The following is a 24,284-nucleotide window of genomic DNA, read 5'->3' as shown; positions in this document are numbered from 1 at the left end:
ATTAGTCTTTACATGATAGCACTAGCATTTGCTCTCAAGGCCAAGTGTTCAGTTTTTATAAAAAAAAAAATAGAATATAATTTTTCTTAGTAGATAGCCAGCATTCATCCGTAGGATTCAATATTGAGTTGGCCCACCCCTTGCAGCGATAACAGCTTCATATAGTCTGGGAGGGCTATCCACAAGGTTTAGCAGTGTATGGGAATGTTTTACCATTCTTCCAAACACATTTATGAGGTCAGGCACTGATGTTTGATAAAGCTTGTCTCAAAGTATCCACTCAAATTCATCCCAAAAGGTTCTATCTGATTGCGGCCGTGCAAGCCAGTCAAGTTCTCCATTACAAACTCACTTATCCATGTCTTTATGGAACTTTATTTGTGCACTAGTCCAAATCATTTGGTGGGGGTAGGAATATGGTGTAGGGTTTCAGGGAGGACACTCTTAAGGCATCAGCATACCAAGACATTTTGGACAATTTCATGCATTTTGGGGAAAGTTTAAGGATTGGAGCTTCCTGTTTCAACAGGCTACGCACCAGTGCACAAAGGTCCATAAAAGGACAGGAGAGCATTCCTGACCGCAACCTGATACACCTTTGAGATCAATTCAATCAGAGACTGAGCCAGGCCTTCTCATCCACCATCAGTGCCTGACCTCACAAATGCATTGCTGGAAGAATGGTCAAACATTTCCATTAGGTACTCAAACCTTGTGACAGCCTTCCCAAAAGGATTGAAGCAGTTATAGCTGCAAGAGTGGGCCAACTCAATATTGAACCATACAAACTAAGACTGGGATGCCATTAAAGTTCATGTGCATGTAAAGACAGATACCTCAATACTTTTGACAATTATTAGTACATTTCATGTCTGAGGTTTACAACCACTTTAAGGCCAGCAAAGGAAATGCACAACCTAAACCAAAAGCTTAGTCCTTGGCCATTGCCTAGCTACACCATTCATGTGTAATAGTTTACAAAGTCTGCCACTAGGTTTGATAACCTCTTTACATGGATTGCTGACATAGATTAATTAAACCGCTAGGCAGTAGCCAATGTATTCCGAGCCCTAGGAGGCCCTTGGTGATTTAGGCAAGCTTCCTTTGTGAAATGGTCAGAAAATTTTTTTTTTCTAAGAACTTTGACAGACATAGCTCCATGTAGTTCAAGCCTATAGGGTTATGCTCCTATCAGGAATAGGCCCTAGGCAGGGGAGGAAGAAAAAAAAAAAACACCCTAGAGGCACTTAGCACTCTCATAAAATGTGCCTTCACCAGGAAAGGAGGAACCTGACCCTTCAGTGAAGAAGCCTGAACTACATGCTGCCTGATCCATTTGGATATGGTCACTACAGACACAGCCAATTCCTTACAAGATCCTTCAGTAAGGATAAAAAGAGCATCTAAATAATAAAGACTCAATTGTCTCCATATAGACCCCGATCGCCCAGACCACATCCAAACAGTGCAATGCAAATCCTTAGAATGTTTGGGCCTACAGCAGAGCTAAGGCAACTCATCTTCATTCAGATAGAAATCAGAAACAACCTTAGGAAGAAAGACTGATTAGGTTGAACTACCACTTTATCCCTGTGTAGCACCAGATCAGGTGAGCGGCAGGACAATGCTGCCAGTGAGCAGAAGTGATAGCCACCAAGGCAACAAAAAATTGTTCACTCTTACTCACATACACCAACTTGTGGCATCCATTCCAATATAACAGAATTCATACACAAATCCTGGAACAGGATTTGACAGAAAGGCAGGGTAAGGGATGTTGTGATGCCAGAAAAGTATATAAATGCAATCTAAATGTCTAAGAAAAATACACACACGTCAAGTCCATATAAAAGGCGTCTGTAGAAATGATATTTGCCCCAATGAAGACTTCTCAAAAATCTGAGACACACAGGGGTCTGCATCCTGAACCAATAAACTTGCTTGTGCCATACGTTACCAGACCACAGAGGAGACTTCCAGAACGATCTGTGCAAAAATGAAACACACTAAACTAGAGGCTGAGTTCTCTTCCTGTACAGTCAAACAACCATGCTGCATGCCTGCCCAGCCTATGGACCTCAAGAAAACGGCCACCCATCCAGTCTCAATGGGAAATTATAGAAAATGGCTGCCTATATAAACTAATGGGAACATAATCATGATCCACAGCAAAATGGCAGCCCCCATGCAGTCTTCAGGACCCCCAAAAGGGGGCCCAGAACATAGGCATTGGAAGGTCCCTGTTCAGGGGCCCACAGAGGACAAATTACCCCCCCCCCCCCATAAACCTGGTAGGGGAATGCTGAGGGGTACACAGGCCTAGTCTTCTGAGGTGCCAGGGGAACCGAGGGAGCCCCTAAGGTCCGACTATTCTAGGGAAGGGCCCATGTCCTCCCTGAGACAGCCAGGGGTTTTTTTGGGGGGGGGGGGGGACAATTCACTCCCCATACCATGGTACCAGGCGGGCACTATTCTGAAACAGATCACCTCCCACCCTTGAAAGGGGTGCCGCCAGCCAAGGGGAAGCTGCGACTCAGGGCATTCCAGGTCGTGTGCGTCCCAGCTAGACTGTACACTCGCAGGCTCGTCCCCATCCGTCAGGGCATTGTCGTAGCGAGGCCTTGTTCTGGACTAACCTGCTCACGCTCGCTGGCCAGGCTGGGAGACCTTAAGGATCTAGATTATCCAGTGCAAAGCCTCAGCCAGCTGTTGCTTGTAGTTCCTCTGGATCTTGGTCCTGAGGAATTAACTAGTGAAAATAATCACAAACTCCTATAATAGCCTAGACCAGGCATGTCCAACCTGCGGCCCGGAACCCCAGGTGGAAGGAAGTCGGGTCGGGGGCATGGCCACAGCGGCTTCCAACTAATGGTAGGCAGAGGCTGCCTCGGAGGGGGGGTATGTGTGAGCATGTGCAGTGTTTCTGACTCCTACCACCATGACCACTTCAAATCACTGGTAGTTAGAGTGTTCCTTTAATATCTCAGAAAAAGTAAACCTCCGTATACTGATTTCATTTAATTTGATCATCCTCTAGTTGTGTTAAATTAGTGCAGGGGGTGCGGCCGCGCAGGAAGGGCGCAGCGGCATTTTATTACTTATATACCTCAACTATAGTATATATTTTATATGCGGCCCGAGAAAATTTCTCTACACTCAATGTGGCCCAGAGAAGCCAAAAGGTTGGACACTCATGGCCTAGACGAAGCCCCAGCAGGAAGCTAGGTCCTATTCCTTAAACTAGGCAGAAAAACTGGATGATAGCAGGGTGTGTGGGGTTATGCCTGCAGGGACAAGCCCCCCCCATAGGTGTGGTAAGTTTTTTCCTGCCTAGTGCCTATTCCTGATCTGAGGCGTATAACCCTATAGTCTAACTAGATGGAGCTGCGTCTGTTGAACGATAGAGAAAATCAACTTCCTGAACCACATGCATGAAAGTCTGCAGGGCTTTCTTGACCAATGGTACCTGATCTGAGCCTCTTCAATTTCAGGGAGCTATGTTCCCTGGATCCAAAGCACCACCAGTTAGGTGCCCCACTCCCAGGAGTTGGCATCCATATTAATGGTGCCCACTAAGCCCAAGGTCTGCACTCTGCCAACCACCATGGGAAACCAATCCAGAAAGTTCTTACCCAGGGAAGGTGGTGAACCATTTACCTCAAAAAGGAGTTTTCTGGACTCACTGGGAGAGGTTGGACCATAACGCCTATGAGGCCGTATTGGGTGAATGATACGTTACAGGACACCCATCTTTGGTTGTTAACCATGGGTTAAATGCAGCTACCTACAGGTGACTGAACCCTAGCAAAAAAAGCTGTAAGGCGATTTAACCATTCCCAGCTATCCTCAGATGTATACCGGTCCCTCTTCTGTTCTGTGATCTTCAAAACTAAGTGGTCTGTACAGAAAATGTATAGAAAGACTGCAGTGACCCCAAAGAAACTTGTTATACACTTTGAAAGCCCTGGCACTGACTTGGAGCATGACAAAAAAATTTAAAGGGTCCCAAATGTTTGATACTATGCCTCTAAAAGTAAACAAACCCCATGTCACGGACTTAGAAAATGCAGCCTGGCGGCTGGGCTGTCAGCCCGAAGGTTTTCCAATGCGGGGGGGGGGGGGGGGGCGAAGCAGCCGGGGTTCGGCAGCCACATCAGTGTCCCCATCTGGGCAGCCACATCAGTGTCCCCATCTGGGCAGCCACATCAGTGTCCCCATCTGGGCAGCCACATCAGTGTCCCCATCTGGGCAGCCACATCAGTGTCCCCATCTGGGCAGCCACATCAGTGTCCCCATCTGGGCAGCCACATCAGTGTCCCCATCTGGGCAGCCACATCGCACACAATATGCAGACAATTTTAACAAAAATGAAAAAGGGTTTTTCAAAAATTCTCATGTATTTAGCAAAAACTAAAAAATATTGTGGTGAATAAATACCACCAGAAGCAGTCAAAATCAAATATACAAACTTCATATGGGTACAGTGTTGCATAACCACACAATTGTCAAAGTGGCAGCGCTGAAAATTGGCCTAGGCAGGAAGGGGGTAAAGTAAAAAGGCAAAAGGTTAAAAGACAGGCTCCTAGAGTCGAAGAATTTGTCATGCCTTGCCCGGACGATAAATTTTGCAAGCTGCAAGTCTGGCCCTGCCTAAGCAATGAAGTGCAGAAAATGGATGCACTTATCCATGTCTGTTCAAGTTTCACTGTGAAGCTTCTAAATAAAATTAACTTACTCCTATGAATTGTACAGTGGATTATGGCATAAAACTGAAATATGAATTTGAATGCATAGTGTGGCATATGCCATGCAAGCACAGAACTCAACATGCAAACCCAAAAACAGAATAAGCAATACTTCAACATCTGTGCTCTACATCAAAAAAAAATAAATAAAAAAAAAAAAAAAGGGGGGGAACGTTTTCAGATTTTTTAAAAGGATAGTAAAAAAACACTGCTTCTGTTTAAGAGCTGGCAGCTTTTGCTTTGATGACTGCCAAAGGCATGCTTAAACCAGTAAAAGTCAAATTGGCTTAGTATACATGAACTAGGGAGGAGAAAGTGGACCACAGAGGAGTATATGCTAGTTGAGAGAAGAGAGTGCACATCATATCAAAGATGTAATGGTACACAAAGCATGAATTTAAGAATAAGTCACAAAAGATAAGAAACAGGAGTTAAGAATAAAAGGTGTTTATTATGAGCCCATAACATAACTACAACTGAATTGAACACCTACTGAAAAGTATAAAGGTTTCTTATAAAATAGTTTTTAATTTGCCTTTCATACAAACATTGGATTAGAAGTAATGGGTCTTTCATAACTCATCTCAGCACCCTGCAATACTGAAATCTGTTTGAAACATTATCAAAATATACAATTTACCACTAAATAAAAAAGGAATATTGTATTACAGCTTTGCACTTAAGTAGATATTGAAAAAGCTAGATATGTACATTAAATGTATACACAGGGTGAAATGAGCCGTATACTGGGAGGTTTTTCAGAATCCTTGCAAGATAACAAATGCAGCTTCAGCCTACATTGTATAGCTTAACTGGCTGCAGACTTAGTAATTCAAATAGATTTCCATGTATAAGACCAGCAGCGAAACATGATTTTTCCCCAAACAATTGCCTAAAATTACACATCTGTTGATCTTACAGCTCATTCTGGCCATTTTTAGGCTTTTTAGCCTTCAATTTAACAAAGACCCATTTTTGATAAGCCTCTACAACCCAAGCTGGAGTTGACACTTCAAATTTTGCTTCATCCATACAACCACAAATAGCTCATAGCAACTGCAAATGTTCTGTAATGCCAAGTGCTAAGGCACAGGAACAGGAACAGATGTTACTGTAAAAAAGGACAAAACATTTAATATGCAGTGCTTTAATAGTAAAGCAATATAAAACCAGGCACCTGAGGGACAACAATGAAGTTACTAAAGAGTTTACACTAGGAATTTCAGCTTTTACAACTCATAGGCAGAGTGTGCTGAAGTCAGTCCGCAAATATAGAATTCAGACATTACAAATAGACTCGATATTTGTTTTGATGCGATTGTCACAAGTTCCAGAGCCAATGTCCACAAATGGAGTTCTCAAATGATTCTTAAAGTCAAGTTTTGAGATCTTGCAGCCAACAATTTCCATCCCTGTGAATCATGTGTATGAACCAGAGGCATTTTAGAAAACAGCTAAACTGTGCTAAGGTGGTGTCAATCAACTCAAGGTCTAAGGAATGGAAAGCCAAACCTTAAGTTATAGCTTTTATTGGTAACCCTTTGTGCATCAGTTAGGCTTTGACACACCAAATGTTAAGTGCTACGAACTGCGTTTTGTTTAATGCAGGTAAAGCATCAAATAAGGCATAACAGAAGGCAAGAAAAGTATTAAGACTGTATGCAAGAACATGCAAGTTTCATTTGGTCCTTGATATTTTCAAGCATGGACAGCATGCTTTTACTTGTGAGCATTAAGGCATGTGGGGGATAAATGAATACACTGAAATCAAAAAATGTACACAGCTGTGTAATTTAAACAAGGATAAAGCAAGTATCTTCTTGCTACTTCTAACGCCTGTTCTTTATCAGGCTCAAAGAAAACAAAGTATACATGGAATTAGCTAATGTTAAGGTGCCATGGTCCCAGAAAAATTTGGTCAGTAAATTAGTATAGATAAGGGAATTGCTGTAGATTACAGTCCAGACAATACTTAGAACACTTGTTCATCAGCTTTGGATAAAACATCCAAGAACCTGACAGCGGGCGAACATTCAGATTGTAAGGCACAGAGCAATAGCTGGTCAGCACGTTATGTTACAAGGTTGGACCACAAACCGCATATGCAGCGTGTTCAGCTGATAGAAACTGTTCCCATTGGTCACATGTGCAAAACATACTGCAGTCATTACATAGATCTAGTCATCCAACTAGATTTACAGCTGGCCCTTCAAATCCAGGTAAAAAAAAAAAAAAAAATAGCCAGGGCCAGTATGCCAAAATTTGGTCCTAACAAAAAACTGCCAAAAACTCAGTAATAAGTACAGGGTTCATTTAAGGGTACTGTGAAAATACACACAAATACCCTCAATATAAATCACTAACAATGAAAGCCTTGAAGAAAATAGATCATAAAAAAAGTTAAAAATCTGGGATGCAAGGACACTTGAGCGCTGCAAGTAAAGTGGCTTATATCTGGAATGATGGAAGTGAGCCCTTGAGAAACATAACAAAGGCTGGCAGTCCTTTACTTTTCTTCACTCCCCAAATCAGATGGTGGACTTTGAGAAGGAAACTCTCAGGTGATGGCTCTCTCCCATATCATGGTTGTGAAGTTCAATAAGAGATTCTATAGCCTCTTCAACAGACCCCATTTGAATAAGAGCCATTTTCCGATCTTTCCTGAAGGAGAGAAAAAAAAATGAATACCTAAAAACCATGCCAAGTAAAAGATTTTCTGCATTTTTAGAGAAAAAAAAAAAAAAAAACACTTACTGGAAGAACTTAAAGCCTTTCACGGTGCATCCATTTTGTGAGAAAAGCTGCTTTATATCCTCTTCGCTTACTGCAGGCCTTTAAAAGTACAGATTTGAATTACTCAAAAATAACATTACCATAAAAAAAAAACAAAAAAAAAAAACACAAAAGAAACTCAGACTAAATTTTAAAGAACCAAAAACCACACACTATGAAAAGCAGCATGTTGCTCAGTTTGCAGGCTGGTCAATGCTAAAAAAGAATTTTCAATCACTCAGGGTAAACAAGTCTTTTTACCCCAATAGGTATATCCACAGTTTGAGAGTTCATTTTTAATGTAGAGAGATCAGAGCAGCAGGCTGCTTCTGTTTATCTGCTTTATTAGGATGAATAGAAAAAAAAACTCAAAAACCACTATAGATTTCTGTCTCCTAGGGATCATGATTTATGCTTTGCATGAATGGCTTACTGTACAACTGGGATTAAGGAATATACATAATTAACCATTTGTCTAATTATCCTGTTTTGCATTTTTCATGCTACAAAAGCTTGCCTTTTCATACTATAATACAAGACTTAACATTAGTCTTGCCAAAAAGTGCTAAAAGTTTCCAGGAACACCCAACCAATGCTATACTACACAAGCTGACATACCAGGTTAGTTACATAGTAGGTGAGGTTGAATAAAGACAATAGTCCATCCAGTTCAACCTGTGTAGGTGTGTGGCTGTAATCATCTCACATAGCCCTGAATGTTCTGATCCTTGAGATGTACATCTAAGAGTCTTTTGAAAGTCACCATACTTCCCGCAGAAACCACCTCTTGTGGTAGAGAATTCCACAATCTTGTAGCCCCAACAGTAAAGAACCCCCCACGTTGCCTGAGGTTAAAACGCTTCTCTAATCGCAATGTATGCCACAGAGTCCTCATGCAATCCCTTCGACTGAACAGTTTTTTCTAAGCCGAGATCCCCATTGAGATTTAAAAATTGTTATCATGTCCCCCCTCAGGCGTCTCTTCTCCAGGGAGAATAAATCAAGCGCTTGCAGACGCTCTTCATAATTAAGGTCCTCCAATCCCCCAATTAGTTTAGTTGCCCTTCTCTGGACTCTCCAGCTCCAACACATCCCTCCTGAGGACTGGCGACCAGAACTGGACAGAATACTCCAGATGTGGTCGGACCAGAGTTTTATAAAGTGGAAGGATTATAGTCTTATCTCTGGAATACATCCCTTTCTTTATGCATGCTAATATTCTGCTGGCCTTGGCAGCTGCCGCCTGACATTGCATGCTGTTGCCTAGTCTATCATCAACCAAGACTCCCAGATCTTTCTCCATTTTTGATTCCCCCAAGGGTTCCCCGCCTAAAGTGTATTGTGCTTTTATGTTTCTAGTCTCCAAGTGCAAAACCTTACACTTCTCCACGTTAAACCTCATTTGCCAAGTTGTTGCCCACTCCGTTATTTTGTCCAGGTCATCCTGTAGGATATCTGCTTCATGCTGTGCAGTTATTGCCCTGCCCAATTTTGTGTCATCTGCAAAAACTGATATTGAACTACTGATCCCGTCCTCAATGCGGTTTATGAATAAATTGAACAAGGTTGGTCCCAGGACTGACCACCTTAGACCAGTCTGAGTATGCGCTGTTTATTACCACCCTTTGGACACGCCCTTTTAGCCAGTTCCGTATCCAAGAGCAAACCCTGCTGTCGATACCTGCAGACCTTATTTTATAAATTAAGCGCTTATGGGGAACTGTATCAAACGCCTTAGCGAAATCTAGGTACACCACATCCACTGGTCTGCCCCTATCTAGCTCACCGCTCACCTCCTCGTAGAATGTTGAGATTGGTTTGACAAGAACGCCCATTTGTAAACCCGTGCCGATTACTGCTGATGATGCTGTTGTCTTTAGCAAACTCTACGATATAGTCCCTTATCCCCTCCAGAAGTTTACATACTACTGTCAGACTGACAGGCCTATAATTTCCCGGTATATGCCTCTGACCCTTTTTGAATATCAGAATCCTGTTTGCTGACAGTATTAGGACAGGAGATGTACCAGGGGAGTGGAGGAAAGCAAAGATCAGGAACAGTGGTCTAGATATAACTTTACCGAGTTCCTTGAGTACTCTCGGATGTACGCCATCCAGGCCTGGTTATTTGTTTGTGTTAAGTTTATCCAGCCTCTACCTGATTTCACCCTCTGTTAGCCATAGTGGCAAGTCCTGTGTATTACTACTAACCATACAGTCATGGTCAGTGTACCCCTCCGTTTCCTGTGTAAAGACTGACGAGAAAAAAAGCATTCAGCACGGTTGCTTTTTCAGTGTCCTCTGTAACCATCCTCCCATCATCGTTAATTATGTGTGCAATATGCTCTGCCCTAGTTTTTTTTTGCTGTTGATATATTTAAAGAATTTTTGGGTTTTACTATCCTCCGCCATTTGTCTCTTAAAGTTTATTTTAGCCATCTCCCCACGTGTTCAATTTGAAATATCGGAAGACAATATTATTGATTAGTTTGAGGAAAACCAGACAGGGAAGTATTCTATACTGCACACAAGGGGGTCCCATTTACAACCAATAAAGCAAGCTTCAGCTGTATTAGTGCACTTGCAGAAAGTTTAGTACTGTACAGATCCCTTAAACCATAATATTGGACAGGTAATTAAGTGATCACCCTCCTTTAGGAACCTACACAGAAAAGTGAAGTGTTGCTTCCCGATCTTTCCCTAAGGGTATGAGGCACAAGGTAAGCATGCCACACACCAATGGGCTATGGTCTTAACTTGCAGCTGCAAATCTAGTCCAAAGATTGAACCAATAAAACAATCTTACGGTATATTGGAGAGGTGAAGCGTGGCAGATGGTGGAAAGATATTTTGAAAGTTCTTGGAGCCTGGCTTCTTAAAGCGATGGAGAGGAGAATTTGTGAAATCTTTTGTTAATCCCTGGTCTTCCTGCCCCTCTCTAGGTAACTGGACAGTTTGATGCTTCGACATAGTGATGCGAAGTGGTTTCCCATGAAGTCTTTGTCCATTTAAATGGCTCATAGCTAAAAGAAAAAAAAAAAAAAAAAAAAAAAAGTTTGATCAAATGCAAGCTACAGTAAACACCGATACCAGAGATTTACTGGCCTAAGTGACCTTTACCACATTTGTAGCATTAGGTTTGATAAAGTTAATGAACCATTTTTAACTCTAATAGCACTGCACCACACTAGTGTTAGCCATGAGAATGTAGACAATCTTAAAATACTCCATTCTTAGTATTGCAAAATACACATTTTTTCCAGCAGCTCTTACCTAGTTGAGATTGGTTTCCATCGGCCATCTGAACAAGTGCATTCTCTTTCTTGTTAAAGAGAATTTTTACTCTGTGTACATCACCATATACACCTTGGGGGGGAGAAACAAGCATAATTGAAAAAGGTAAAATACCCATGCATAAAAAACTTAGTGCACATTTGTAATGAGCACAAACTCAAAGTTGTATGCTAATGGCATGCCAAGTTAGAACGTTAGCAAAAAAAAATGAGCAGTCTAAGATGTTAGCTGCACTGTCAGACTAGAGTTTCCCCATGTTGTGTGCCTACTAGTATTGAAGCAAAGGAATTTAATTTAAAGGAAGAAAGTCAAGGGGGCTTCCTAATTAGCTCTACATGCAACTGATGCAAAAAATCAGTGCTGTATGGAATTTAGAAAGAAAAAAAAAAAAAAAAAAAAATGAAAGCAGTCAGGAAAAGCTCTCGTCTGACTTCCCATACAACTCTGCCTGTTCAATATTACAATGTACAAGGGATGGTCACAATCTCAAGTCCATTTACAGAATTTCCCACCCACAGCACATTAGTAGGAAGATTTGATAAGCAACTACAGCTACCACCCAACTCTGCATGCCACTGCTTCAAAAACAAAAAAATGTTAGTGCAGTTCTACATAAAAAGGCTTTGAGATTTGCAGCTGGGACACCACACAAAGATCTCACCATACTGAAAAAAAAACAAAGGGAAAAAAACTGCACCTTTTCACCCACCCAACACATCAAGAAAATGCATGCAGCACCCACCCCATTAAAAAAAAAAGAAAAAAAAAAAAAAGAAAAAATTGAGTAATAAAGTGCGAAACATACCGAAAAGAATAAAGAGGCATTGGGGTGTGACTCTCTTTAGAGAACAGCAGAGCAAGGCAGCGGAGGGACAGGGGTAGAGAAAAGGAGCCGAGGGGAGAGCACAGCTTGCAGAAATGGTCCACGAGGAATGTGTCACCGGAGGAGTGGTAGGAGCAGTTGACGGATGATATTCAAGGTGGTTAATATTTGAAGGATAGGTTGGATCCGGACAGCAGGGTGTTTGGGATTTTTTTTGGAAGGGAGAGTATGTTTTGTTTTTGTTTCACAAAGCACAACAGGAAGCAGAAGATGCCGTGCAGTCAGTTGGCAAAGAAATTCCGGATCAAGGGGAAAAAAAAAAAAAAAGAAAGGGATGGGAGGAAAAGAAAAAAGTAGCAAAAACAGGTCAGTAAATATATAAAGAAACAGGTACACAAGAATAAGTCTTCTAGATTAAAATGTTTAAAGACATCTAAGGTTTAATCTGATGAGAAATACAATGAAACAAAGTTCATATGAGACAATATCCACAAGTAAGCTAATATGGGTCATTTACGAGATTGCCCTTTGCAAGCAGGCAATCCCTCAACCACAGTAAAATTTAACTGCCATTGTTAACAAAAAAAAAATCCTTTATTATCTTAAAACTAAGCAAATATACTGGAGCACAAGTCTTACGCAGGCTGGGCTGGTATTTTGTTCATCTTGAAGGCTAGTACCACCACAAAATAGCCTCTGATTAGGTATACCCTACAACTAAAAACCACCACTAGGTAATCGACACCTGTACAATGGCATTATCCAAAAGCAAATTTTTTTTGTACAAAAGGGGCTTCTAGGATATTGTCTGCACATGTATCAGGAGATCTGCAACTAAGTCATTAGCAGGAAAAGTATTGTTAGTTCAGTCCCTTAAGAGGCAAGTTAGGGCCATCCCTCAATTTTTAAACCACAAACACTTTACATCTAGTTTTGTAGAACCAATCATAGGGTCAGACTAAAGCCTGACAAACAGAACTCTTTACTGTACTGCACATTTTTAATGAAAAGCTACAGATTGTAATGTAGAACATGTTTCGCCCATTTCATAATTAGTCAACAGTATTTCAATTTTTATAGTGGGATTAAACCCAAAAAAACAATGCAGCTGACCAATCCTGAAATGTGATGGCTGCATTTGTTTCTTTTAGAGCAGACCCTTTTCACCTGTTGATCCAGCTAGTAAGATCTCCTTAGTGTGGCTCCACTCTGGATGGAGGCAAAGCTGAACCCTGGGAGAGCAGCAATATCAATCTGGGGGAGAGGGTAGTGCTAGATGCACTAGCAGATTTAGATGACCAACAAATTAAAACTAACCCTCAGTTTGGTAAGCAATTACAGCAACATTTTCCCATTTTGGTACAGGTTTTACATAAATAAGCATTCCTTGTAATGGGTTTCAACCTGTGGCTTCTACTTGGTCTGATAAATGAGATTGAAAAAAGACTAACCGTTTCCACAAGTAAAAAAAGCCAACCAAAAAAAAAAAACCACAAAGGCAGCCACCACAATCTAATAGTAAATTGCAATATTGTTGGTTTTTCAATTTAATACCACTTTTAGGTTACTAAAACTATTAAACTAAGCTTGTAAAAGTTGCTGGCTTTAGCTCAAAATGTCAGGTAAAGTACTTCCAAGTGGCAACCATTTTATTTTGGCCACAGAATGCCACTAACCTCTGGGTTAAGGTTGCTGACAAGGAGAACAGCGTTTCCAGGGACTGTCAACCCTGGAAAGCCAAGCCTACTGGCGGCAGCAGCTGCTGCAGCAGATGGAAGTGTAAGAGGTGTAAGTCCATGGACACCTAGAGGAAGAAAAGAAAAACACCCATTCAAAACACTAGTAGCTTAAACACTATGTGCACATTCATGTCAATTCAGGCAGATCAGGAAAGTTTTAGTTACTCAAACCAAATTTTATCCAGTGACCATTTACACAATATTTTCCCTATCATTCTCTGCCAGCATAGGTCAGAGCTCCTTAGCAAGGACACAAACAGCAATATTCTAACCACTCCATACAGCCAATTTTTGTTGAGTTTAATAAAAATAAGAAGAGGGGAAGAGGAGAAGAGGAAGAGGGGAAGAGGAAGAGGGGAAGAGGAAGAGGGGAAGAGGAAGAGGGGAAGAGGAAGAGGGGAAGAGGAAGAGGGGAAGAGGAAGAGGGGAAGAGGAAGAGGGGAAGAGGAAGAGGGGAAGAGGAAGAGGGGAAGAGGAAGAGGGGAAGAGGAAGAGGGGAAGAGGAAGAGGGGAAGAGGAAGAGGGGAAGAGGAAGAGGGGAAGAGGAAGAGGGGAAGAGGAAGAGGGGAAGAGGAAGAGGGGAAGAGGAAGAGGGGAAGAGGAAGAGGGGAAGAGGAAGAGGGGAAGAGGAAGAGGGGAAGAGGAAGAGGGGAAGAGGAAGAGGGGAAGAGGAAGAGGGGAAGAGGAAGAGGGGAAGAGGAAGAGGGGAAGAGGAAGAGGGGAAGAGGAAGAGGGGAAGAGGAAGAGGGGAAGAGGAAGAGGGGAAGAGGAAGAGGGGAAGAGGAAGAGGGGAAGAGGGAGAGGGGAAAGAGGAAGAGGGGAAAGAGGAAGAGGGGAGAAGAGGAAGGAGAAGGAGGAAGAAACCATAAAGGAATAAATACCTTGTTGGATTGCAAAAGCTGGTGGAAACCCAGCACTTGCATAAGGATTTGCAGATATCAGTCCTGGAGCTCCTGAAAGGGGTAAAGCCAGCATACGATTAGTAACAGGATTTTAAGCTTCAACAGTTGTTGACCACATTTAGCATTTAACATATCCAGCTGCAACACATTTTGAGCATTTGTAAGGAAAAAACCCACCCATCAAAACAATGCCATGATTACCTGCGCTGTGCAATGCTTTTGCACAGAGCAGACCCGATCTGCCTCCTCGAGTCAGTCAGTGTTCAGGGCCCTACCCTCTTGCCAAGTGCCCCATAGCAAGCCGCTTGCTATGGGAGTACTTGTGTGCTTGCTCCCGAGCCAGCTCTTTGCCCATCACAGCTCAGCCCTGACCCTCTACCTGTCTGCAATTGACAGCAGGAGCCAATGGCTCTTGCATCTAAGCCAATGAGCAAGAGATTGCTGGGGTGAAGTGAAGAACGGGCTTAAGTATTATATAGGGGGGGGGGCTGCACACTGAAGGATCACCTTCATGCATAGAATGTATAAGGTAAAAAACCCTCAGCCTTTAGAAGGACATCTCTGGGTGTTTGCTGGCCTCACAGGCTTGAGTCCCCGTGACTCACTTTGTAGAAGAAATGTATCACTCCAAGATTTCAGTGAGCAGTGATTTTTCAAGAACCAGACTAAATGTGGGCATTGTGAGTGTGGATCAGCAGGTTCACAGGATGTAATAGGGGCAAGAACCAATGATACAACCACCCCCATTTCAACTTGGTTGTGATTCTCACCAAAGGCTGCAATGGTTTGATCCAAAGAGGGCTGTCCATCACCAGAAGGAAGGTCTGGCCGAGTGTAATCCCGACTTTTATCATTATTGTACTTTACATTGAGGCTGGTGAGCTTGGAGAAGTCAATACGTAATGTACAGCAAGCATTATAAATATTCTGCCCATCAAGAGCCTGAAAAAGAAGAAACTGTCAGATCGCTATACAAACCGGCTAGTAAGCAAATGACCCAACACAAAAAAACATCTACTCACCAGTTTGGCATGTTGGGCACACATGGGATCAGAATACTGAAGCAGCGCTTGAAACTGATTGTTCTTTGTAAAAGTGATAATCTTCAGAACGGTCCCAAATTTGGAAAAAATCTATGAAAATCAAGTGTTAAAGAAACCCATTGACTACAGGTTTAATCAAGTTAAAGACCAAGCCATTTTTTAACTGGGATTACAAGGCACATTTAAAGGTTTTAAACCTGCAAAAATAAATAAACACCTTTCATCTGTCTTCCTTCTGGTTTCAAGTCATCTGCCCATCTAATTGGCCGGAGCTACTACTCACAGCACAGGGCTCTAAAAAATAAACAGCATGGGTGGCCGTTCCTTCAGAGTGCATGCAACATAAATATCTCCTAAACCGTGCAAGTTTACAGTACCTATAGGTAAGACTCATCATAGGTTTACTTATAGGTACAAATTACAGAGGAAGCTTAACTTTCCTCTAACCACTTAAGGACCAGGCCTATTTCTGACACTTGTTTACAAGTTAAAATCAGTATTTGCTAGAAAATTACTTAGAACTCCTAATTTTTTTTAGCAGAGACCCTACAGGAAAAAAAAAAAAAAGCAGATTGTTGCAACACTCACACCGTATTTGCACAGCAGTCTTACAAAAAGCAATTTTTTCTTTTGGAAAAAACACACTTTGAACAGTAAAGTTAGCCCAGTTTTTCTTCAATGAATGTGAAAGCCAATGTTACGCCCAGTAAATAGATGCGAGTGTGTTCGCTTCTGCGCGTGAGCTAGGAGGGACGGGCCTCTTTAAATCTTTTATTACCCAATTTTTACTGTCCCTTTAAAAAAATTAAATGTGATCACTTCTTCCCATTACAAGGAATGTAAACATCCCTTGTAATAGAAATAAGCATGACCGGTCCTCTTTACTGTGAGATCTGGGGTCGAAGAGACCTCAAATCTCACATCTACACAAAAGGAAAAAAAAAGTACTTTTTTACAGCATGAAAAAGCATGGGCCCTTTAAGGCCGTTGGGAGGAAGAGATGGACAATGCTCCGGTCCTCCAAGGCCAGAGTTGAGTGGGCGCCATCTTGCCCTCACTACTTCCTGCCTGGACATCGATAGACCGGATCGTTTTCCCAGCTATTGACGGCTCCGGTAAGCGGGGGAAACTACCAGGAGGGGGAGGAAACCTCTCCCACCGCTCACAAAAGTGATCCTGCTGCAAATCTGCTGCTGGGATCACTTATGTGAAAGGGCTGCCCACCCTGTAAGAAAATACAGAGTTATGGCAGCCCATCTGCTGCCATAACACTGGTATTCAAATGTCAAACTGCAGCAGGATGTCAAGAAGTGGTTAGACCGTAAAAGTGTTTTCTAGATGCAGCATATTTTATACCTGGGGCATAAAACTACAAAGCCAAACTCCCGAGGTGATAAAATTATACAACCACAACCCATGGACATGTACCTGTTGTAAGACATCAAGAGTAACTGGGTAGAAAAGGTTTTCCACAATTATCCTGAGGACTGGGCTCTGTCCTGACATAGCCATGCCAGCATCCACAGCAGCAGCAGTGGCTGACAGTGCAACATTTCCAGATTGGACAGAATTCACAGCCAGCAGGGCTGCTTGTGCTCGCTGAAATTAAAGCAGAGAAAAAACAAAAAGTTTAAATGTATGCTAGTTAAACCATGAGAATGAAATCAGTGCTCTAGTTTCACACTAGCTCCCCAGACATCTTATTCCTCCTACATTATAGTATATTAACAGGTCATTTTACTTAACCACTTAAACACAGACTTAGGGTCTGTTCACATGGTTCGCTCAGCGGGGGGGGGGGGAGAATCGATCCCTGCTGGGCAGGCGGATAGCAGCTCAGTCTCCACTCTGTGTGCAGAGTTGGAGCTGCCAGATCCCCGTTCACTATGGGGGAATCTGAGAACAGACAGTGTCCGTTCTCACCCGATCCCATTCGATCCGCTGGACGGATTTCACGAATAGATCGGAAGCAGATAGCAGCAGAAATGTCACCGCTGATATGCAGATCGGCCTGAAAAACTGACAGGTGGATTTGATCGGATCGTTCGTGTGAAAGGACCCTTATGCTGGCATTAGTTCTTTGTCTATCAAAACATGGATTTTAACTTGTAGTTACTCAGAAATCTCAAACTGTTTTTAGCAAAGACCCTAGGGAATAAAATGGTGGTCGTTGAAATTTGTTGGTCACATGGTTCTTGTGCAGCAGTTTTACAAACGCAATAAAAAAAAAAAAACTTATTTCTATACCCCAATTTTTTTTTCTATAATATGAAATATGTTACACCTCCATTCCCAGTGGGTTCCTTCTGAGAGGAGACGCATCAGGTAGGAGCCAGTAGCATGTCAACATGCACTGACCGTTCTGCAGACGGCCATGCCCTACTGTTTGTTCGCCTTATACAACTGTTTTGCAAGTGCATTTATTTTTAATAAATGGCAAAATATACGTTAATGCACTATGAGCCCTGTCCATTACTATTATAACACACTGACGCGAGCTTGGATCCATCAACCTTTTGAAGACAGCCGATTATCAACCCTCAGATGTAATCCTGTTTATGCACATATGATCTGTGGATCAATTTGTCAGGCAAGCGGCCAATCTCATTTTGGAGCACAGTGGTGGTTCACAAGGATGCCATTTTTCTCCTCGCATGTAGGGAATTTGGAACCACATCAACTTTATGCAAGGAGATTTGAACTGTTGGAGCAATTTTTATAGGGACTTCGAAATACATTTAATTGTATTTGTTGGAACACTAACTATTTGAATGCTGGAATTGCACTTCTAAGCACTTGATGTCTACATGCAGCACTTTGTCATTACTATTTAATTTAAAAATGTATACATTTTACACTCCCTTTAAAAACAATTTTTGATCTTTATTTTTATTACAAGGGACAAACATTCCTTGTGATTTTACAGCATGACAGGTCCTCTATGTAGAGCTCTGGGACCGAAGAGACAACAAACCTCTCCTCTACCCTTAACAGCAAAAGATCTTAAAAAAAAAAAATATTCTTAAAGCAAAAGTTTACATGTCCCGAGAACTAAAGTGTCGACCCAGTCCTCCAAGGGCATAGAGATGAGCGGTGGTCAGTTTATCTATTGGAAAACCCTGTGAACACCAAATAGTTCCCAGGCTCAGCGATCGGTAACTAGCCCAGCAGCCATAAGGAGGGGGGCACATCTCCCACTGCTTCTAAAAGTGATCCGGATTCCTCAGGAGCCACGGCTGGCTACCATAACCAAGATGACAGCACTGGGTATATGCTGAGGCAAGAACCAGCTGTGAAAAGTCCATGCTGGACAGTATCAGGTTTAAAAGATAGCCGCTACAGTGTTTTTAGCTGCTGACTAAAAACCCAAGTTCCTCTAGGATATTTTGCAGAACAGGTACATTTTTTTTTATAAAAAGACCTAATATTAAGTGAAGCTGTTTATACTCCCTACAGTTGACAATGACCGAAAATGGCTGAAATTCCTGAAAAAATGCGATAAGCACTGATTCTGCCGATTTGACCTTAGTTAAAAAGCGCAAAGTCTAATACCCCACACTAATCTAAGCAAATGCTGTTCTTAACATGGCCCAGGGCAAATTAGGCAGTCTATAGGACTGGGGGTGGGAGTTGGGTTGAACTAAAATATTTGACCCTTTTCCTGAAAGCGTGAAACAAGGGAGGCTTCTAGCATTTCAAAACATTACTCACAGCTTGATTAGGAGAGTTATCGGTCTTCAGTTCTTTGTGATTTGAAAATTGGATATAGATTGGCTGACTTCTGAGCACAGGTGTAACTGTGGCAAAGTAATTCACCATGGTGTTTGCAGCCTCCTCTGTACTCATCTCTAGAAAAGCCTAGAACACAGAATTACAAATAAGCACATGTCCCACAAGTTGCCAATAATGTTCAACTGAAAAGAACTTAAAAACCTACCTGATTTTTGCCCTTTAGCATCAATAAGTTAGTCACTTTTCCAAATGGAAGGCCAAGAGATATAACTTCAGCTTCAGTAACATCTCCTGGAAGCTGTCTAACATGAATCACTCTAGAGCCAACACCAACAGATCTGTTGTCTCCCTTAAACTTCTTGCTGTCATTTCCATTTGCTGAAAAATGTATAAATTTTAGTTACATTTCCACATACAAAAGAAATTTGTAACAATTCAAGATAACAGAAAATCTTGTTTAGATCTTTTGATTTTGACCGTGTTAAATTTTAAATATTTGAACCAAGAAAGCCAACTTAAAGTGTGTTGCACTAGCCAAAAAGCTAGCAAGGCAGTTTGTAATTCTTGGAAAGATTGCATATTGGACTGTAAACCGCTACAAAAAAGGTTACTGTAAACATCAGTCTAAGAGTCGGTGTTCCGTGAAAAAACCATACCCGTGAGAAAACCATACCCTCGTCACTTCCGGAGGGTATGGATTTCTCACGGTACTTTAACTTGCGGCGGCTACATTATAACAGCTCCTCTGCATCACGCCTCATCTCCGCTCCTTCCCCTCTCACTTCCCTGATCTCCGTTAATAAATATAAAAGCGGATCACGGAGCACAGATACACCCGCCGCCGCTTTCATATTTATTAGGGGAGATCAGGGAAGTGACAGGGAGAGGAGAGGAGATGATTGATGTTGCAGCCGAACTGTTTTAATGTTACCGCCGCAAGTATTACTGCCGTTAACATATCATACCCTCCGAGCATGCGCACTTGTTACTTATTTCTTGTTCAATCACGTCTCCGGGGCTCTGAGCATGCGCTCTGCTGCGCTGTTCTGCTGTTTCAGACCGGAAGTGACGAGGGGTATGGTTTCTTCACGGGGTATGGTTTTTTTAACGTTACACCGGTTCACACTGGGGCGACTTGTCAGGCAACTTGGTCGCCTGCCATAGATTAGCACAGGACCTGTTCTAATAGGAGCGTCACAAGTCGCTCCGACTTAGAAAAAGGGTCCTGTACCACTTTGGGGCGACCTGGATTGACTTCAATGATATCAAGTCCGTGCATGTCGCTCCGAGGTCGCGGTGCGCGCTGTGCACCGCGACTTCACAGGTCGCCCCGGCAAGTCGGATCGCCAGTGTGACCCGGCTCTTAGACCAGCCAGACTGATTGAAAATTGACTGGTTCAGCAGTAACCAGCTGAATTTCAATTCATGTATGGGCATGCTGATTGTACTGAGGTCAATCTACAGATCAACTTCAGTACAACCAACAGGTTAGGTTTTTCATTCGATCACTGCTGGCAGTGACCATTGTATTATGATGGTTCTACAGCTAAAAAAAAAAAAAAAAAAAGCATTTAATCTTGTAGACTTACGACTTACGTCTGCTGTAGAATGGCCAACATTCCTATACAGGCGCTTACTGCAGTGATATTCATATAGTCATTAACTAGAAGTTTGCCATCATTAAAGCAATTGTAGAGTCTTTATCACACAAAAAAAAACAACATGTTGGACTTGACTCCTCTGCAGTTGGCTTTGCACATGGCAGCTTGGACCCTCTTCTCAGGTCCCTTGTTCCTTCTTGTACCCCTCCCTCCAATAGAGGGCCCCAACAGCAAGCAACTTGCTATGGAACAGCTGAGCTGAAGCTCTGTCTATTCAGGCCCTGCCCTCTCCTTATTGGCTCACTGACTATAGCTCCAGCGGCTGTCAACTAACGGTGCCACGGCTGTATCTCAGCCAATCAGGAGGGGGAATAAATTCCATTACTAGTTTTAAAAAAAAAAAAAAAAAAAAATCTTTCCTGTTAGTAAACGCAATAACTTTTGCGCAAACCAATCAAAATACGCTTATTGCAATTTTTTTACCAAAAATATGTAGCAGAAAGCAAATTGGCCTATGTTAAAAATTGATGTTTACATTTTCGGAATGTTATGCATCAGAAAGTGAAAAAAATATTGTTTTTCTTCAAAATTGTTGCTCGGTTTATAGCGCAAAAAAAAAAAAAAAAAAAAAAAAAAAAAAAAAAAAAAAAAAAACGCACAGGTGGTCAAATATCACCAAAAGAAAATTTGTGGGAAAAAAAAAGTCAATTTCGTTTGGGTACAGCGTTGCACGACCACGCAATTGTTCATTAAAGTAACGCAGTGCCGAACCGCAAAATAGGGCCTGGTCATTAAGCTGCAAAATCTTCCAGTCCAGAAGTGGTTAATGCATAGAATGCATTAGGTTAAAAATCCTTCCTGACTTTACAACTTAAATCTACACTGATACAGAAGTGTGAATTCAGCATTTGAAGAGGCAATGAAGAGCTAGAGAACCACACGATAAAAAATAAACTTTACCTGCAGCAGCAGAGTTGCTCATGATAAAGGGTCCGTTAGTAACGCAAGAGAAAAGTTCGTCAGATCCCCGCTGGAAGAGAAGAAAATATTATGACTGCAGAAGTTGCATTTAAATCGCTGAAAACAAAAGTTAACCCAATTCTGCATGCAACTTTCTAGCAAAAGCTAAAGAGCTGTCCAAACAGCCAGTTGCAATGCATTTATGCTGGAAACTAAAATTGGAGACCCTACAATCTCCCAAATTGAGGCCACTGCTTAGTTAAAGTTGATAAGCATATTTCATGAATTATATTTTGAAGCACAGATTAAAAACTTCAATGAGATTTGAAAAACATCAAAATTAGATAACAGTTTCAGATACTGTACCCCCCCCCCCCCCCCCAGTTATTCAATGAAGAGAACACCGCTAAGGCTAGTCAAAGTCCACGATTTAAGGTGGGTGCTGAACCTCAGCTCGCCACCAGAAGCATAACGGAAGAAAAAAAAAACGGGTGCACACCACCAAGGAATCCAATGAAGAAAAGTTCCTTTATCTAGTGAGCAATCACGTAGCAGTTGTGTGAAATGCATCTGTCCTACCCTGCTGTACCTTGTACCACTTATGTTAATAAAGGAACTTTTCTTCATTGGATTCCATGGTGGTGTGCAACAGTTTTCTTCCTTTTCTTTGATCATTCTATCTTTTACAAAAAAAAAAAAAAAAAAAAGTTTTTAAACGTGACTTGGTCATTTTGAAAACACTTGCTACAACAAAAATTCCAACAAACGTTGAGCAATGAAGATTACACACAAACATCCACAAAATAAAAATTGTGTAAGTGCACAATGAACAGGTGGCCACCATGCAAAACCTGCATCACCAACGCCAAATAATGGAAGGCCCTTTATTGAACAGGCCTGCACCACCGTCTGTCTATCCTTCTGGAAATGGTCACGGCAGACACAGCAAACCCTTTCTGGGGTCCATCCCAAGTAAACATAGCGAGTCTGATTTCCTAAACTAGCCAATAGGTTCACCCTGATCGCCCAGACCACATCTGGAGAATGCAAGGCAATCTTTTTAGGATGTTTAGGCTTAGGACACAGGGGAGGCAAAACCATGTCTTCATGCAGATGGAAACAAAAAAACCATTGGAAGAATGACCGACAGGGGCAGGCACCACTATCTCTGAACCACCAGGAAAGGTGGACAAGACAACACTGCCAGCTCCGACACCCTGCGTGCAGACGTAATAGCCCCTAAAAAGGCCTCCTTGTAAGCAGAGGAATCTCAAAAACATGCAGAAAGGCAGTTTCTGGAAAACCAACCGCACCAAATTGAGGTCCCATGGAAGCAACTGAGATGGCACTGGTGGAGCCAAGTGGAGAACCCCTGGAATAAAGGTGTGAATCAAAGAATGCGTGGCCAAAGGATGTTGAAAGAACACTGCCAAGGCCTAAACCTGGCCTGTGATGGTACTCAAGGCCAGACATTGCTCAACATCTCGGAGAAGGAAAACCAAACTCCGAGCCACTGAAAAAAGTGGGGGTGAACCCCGAGATTCACACCACGCAATGTACGCTTTCCAAAAGCGATGGTACATCTTCCTAGGAGGTAGATCTGCTAGCTTTTAGCAGCGTGGGATCACCGATTTAGACAACCCTCTAGCCATCAGCACCCAGCTTTCAACAGCTAAGCCGTTAAAGCCAGTGACTAAGCAAGACAGAAAATTGGCCCTTGGGCCAACAGATCTTCAGTCCCAAAGGATCATCAGTGACCAATCGTATCAGATCTGCGTACAAAACGATGAGGCCAGTCTGGAGCCACTAGGATGGCTGGAATCCCTTCTGCCGCGATCCTTTGCAGGAGTCTTGGTAGAAGTTTAGAGGGAAAGGTGCATCTCAGGCGATACTGGCCCCAAGGAGCCACCAGTGTATCTGCTGCATTGGCCAGAGGATCCCGAGAACATGCCACAAACCTCTGTACCTTACTATTGAGAGGCCAACAGGTCCACCTCGGGAGTTCCCCCACCAGAGAACTGATGAAACCCCTCCAGACGACGAGACTATTCTCCCTGTTCCAATGCCTTATCGATAATCCACCAGCCAATTTTCTACCCCTGGAAGATGCACAGCAGGGAAGGCTGAAACAAAGCTTTCTGCCCACCGGTTACTTCCCAGGCCACATGTGCTCCCTAGTGATTGACATAAGCCAAGGCATTGTCCGATTGTGGTGACCAACGTCCAGTACAGGGGAAGGAAAGATTTTTTTTTTTTCCCTGTCCAAGCAGCGGAGAGAGAGAAGCCATCAAATTAGGACCCTTTTCCACAGCTCAACAGGATCAGATTGTCTAGAGAGTATTCTTGTCCCAGGTAGCAAGAATCTACCTTTGCAGAGGTCTTGTGAGGGACTATGCAAACGGAACTGCCAAAAAAAAGGTAGACACCATGAGGCCCAGCACCCGCATGCAAGTCCTGAGAGATGACCGACTGCTGAACAGGAGCTGAAATGCATCCTGTAGCTTTGGGAATTTGTCCCATGGGAGAAACCCTGGCTGAGGCAGAGACCCAGATAGACCAACTTAGTGGACGGAACCAGAGCAGATACCTGGATCTCAATTTCCAACTGAAATCCAGAGTATGCACAGTAATCTTCAGGTTGTCAGGGCAATCGTAGACACTGCTCGCAGAAGA

At 42.4% G+C, this 24,284-nt stretch overlaps 1 protein-coding gene and 1 long non-coding RNA gene across 2 annotated transcripts in view; both read right to left on the bottom strand.

Moving 5' to 3' along the window:
• Positions 1–5,176: 5,176 nt before the first annotated feature.
• Positions 5,177–5,720, bottom strand: LOC309544325. Its single transcript, XR_014224846.1, has 2 exons — positions 5,570–5,720; positions 5,177–5,539 (listed from the first exon to the last, which is right to left on the bottom strand). It is a non-coding gene; the product is annotated as an uncharacterized lncRNA (long non-coding RNA).
• Positions 5,721–6,120: 400 nt separating this feature from the next.
• The window catches only part of PTBP1 (polypyrimidine tract binding protein 1), a 33,952-nt gene continuing 15,788 nt past the window's right edge, over positions 6,121–24,284 (bottom strand). The window contains exons 3-15 of the mRNA XM_082268647.1: positions 21,612–21,681; positions 19,256–19,428; positions 19,030–19,176; positions 16,747–16,917; positions 15,298–15,408; positions 15,046–15,217; positions 14,255–14,326; positions 13,311–13,438; positions 11,617–11,650; positions 10,791–10,883; positions 10,324–10,540; positions 7,500–7,577; positions 6,121–7,406 (exon numbers count right to left, since the gene is read on the bottom strand). Coding sequence (XP_082124773.1) covers positions 7,274–7,406; positions 7,500–7,577; positions 10,324–10,540; positions 10,791–10,883; positions 11,617–11,650; positions 13,311–13,438; positions 14,255–14,326; positions 15,046–15,217; positions 15,298–15,408; positions 16,747–16,917; positions 19,030–19,176; positions 19,256–19,428; positions 21,612–21,681 — 1,599 coding nt within the window. The 3' untranslated portion in view covers positions 6,121–7,273. The remainder of the gene's footprint in view (positions 7,407–7,499; positions 7,578–10,323; positions 10,541–10,790; positions 10,884–11,616; positions 11,651–13,310; positions 13,439–14,254; positions 14,327–15,045; positions 15,218–15,297; positions 15,409–16,746; positions 16,918–19,029; positions 19,177–19,255; positions 19,429–21,611; positions 21,682–24,284) is intronic.

The sequence above is a fragment of the Pelophylax lessonae genome (genome assembly GCF_965119305.1).
Source record: "Pelophylax lessonae genome assembly, chromosome: 1".
Classification (NCBI taxonomy): domain Eukaryota; kingdom Metazoa; phylum Chordata; class Amphibia; order Anura; family Ranidae; genus Pelophylax; species Pelophylax lessonae.
This window is presented reverse-complemented; position numbering and strand designations above follow the sequence as displayed.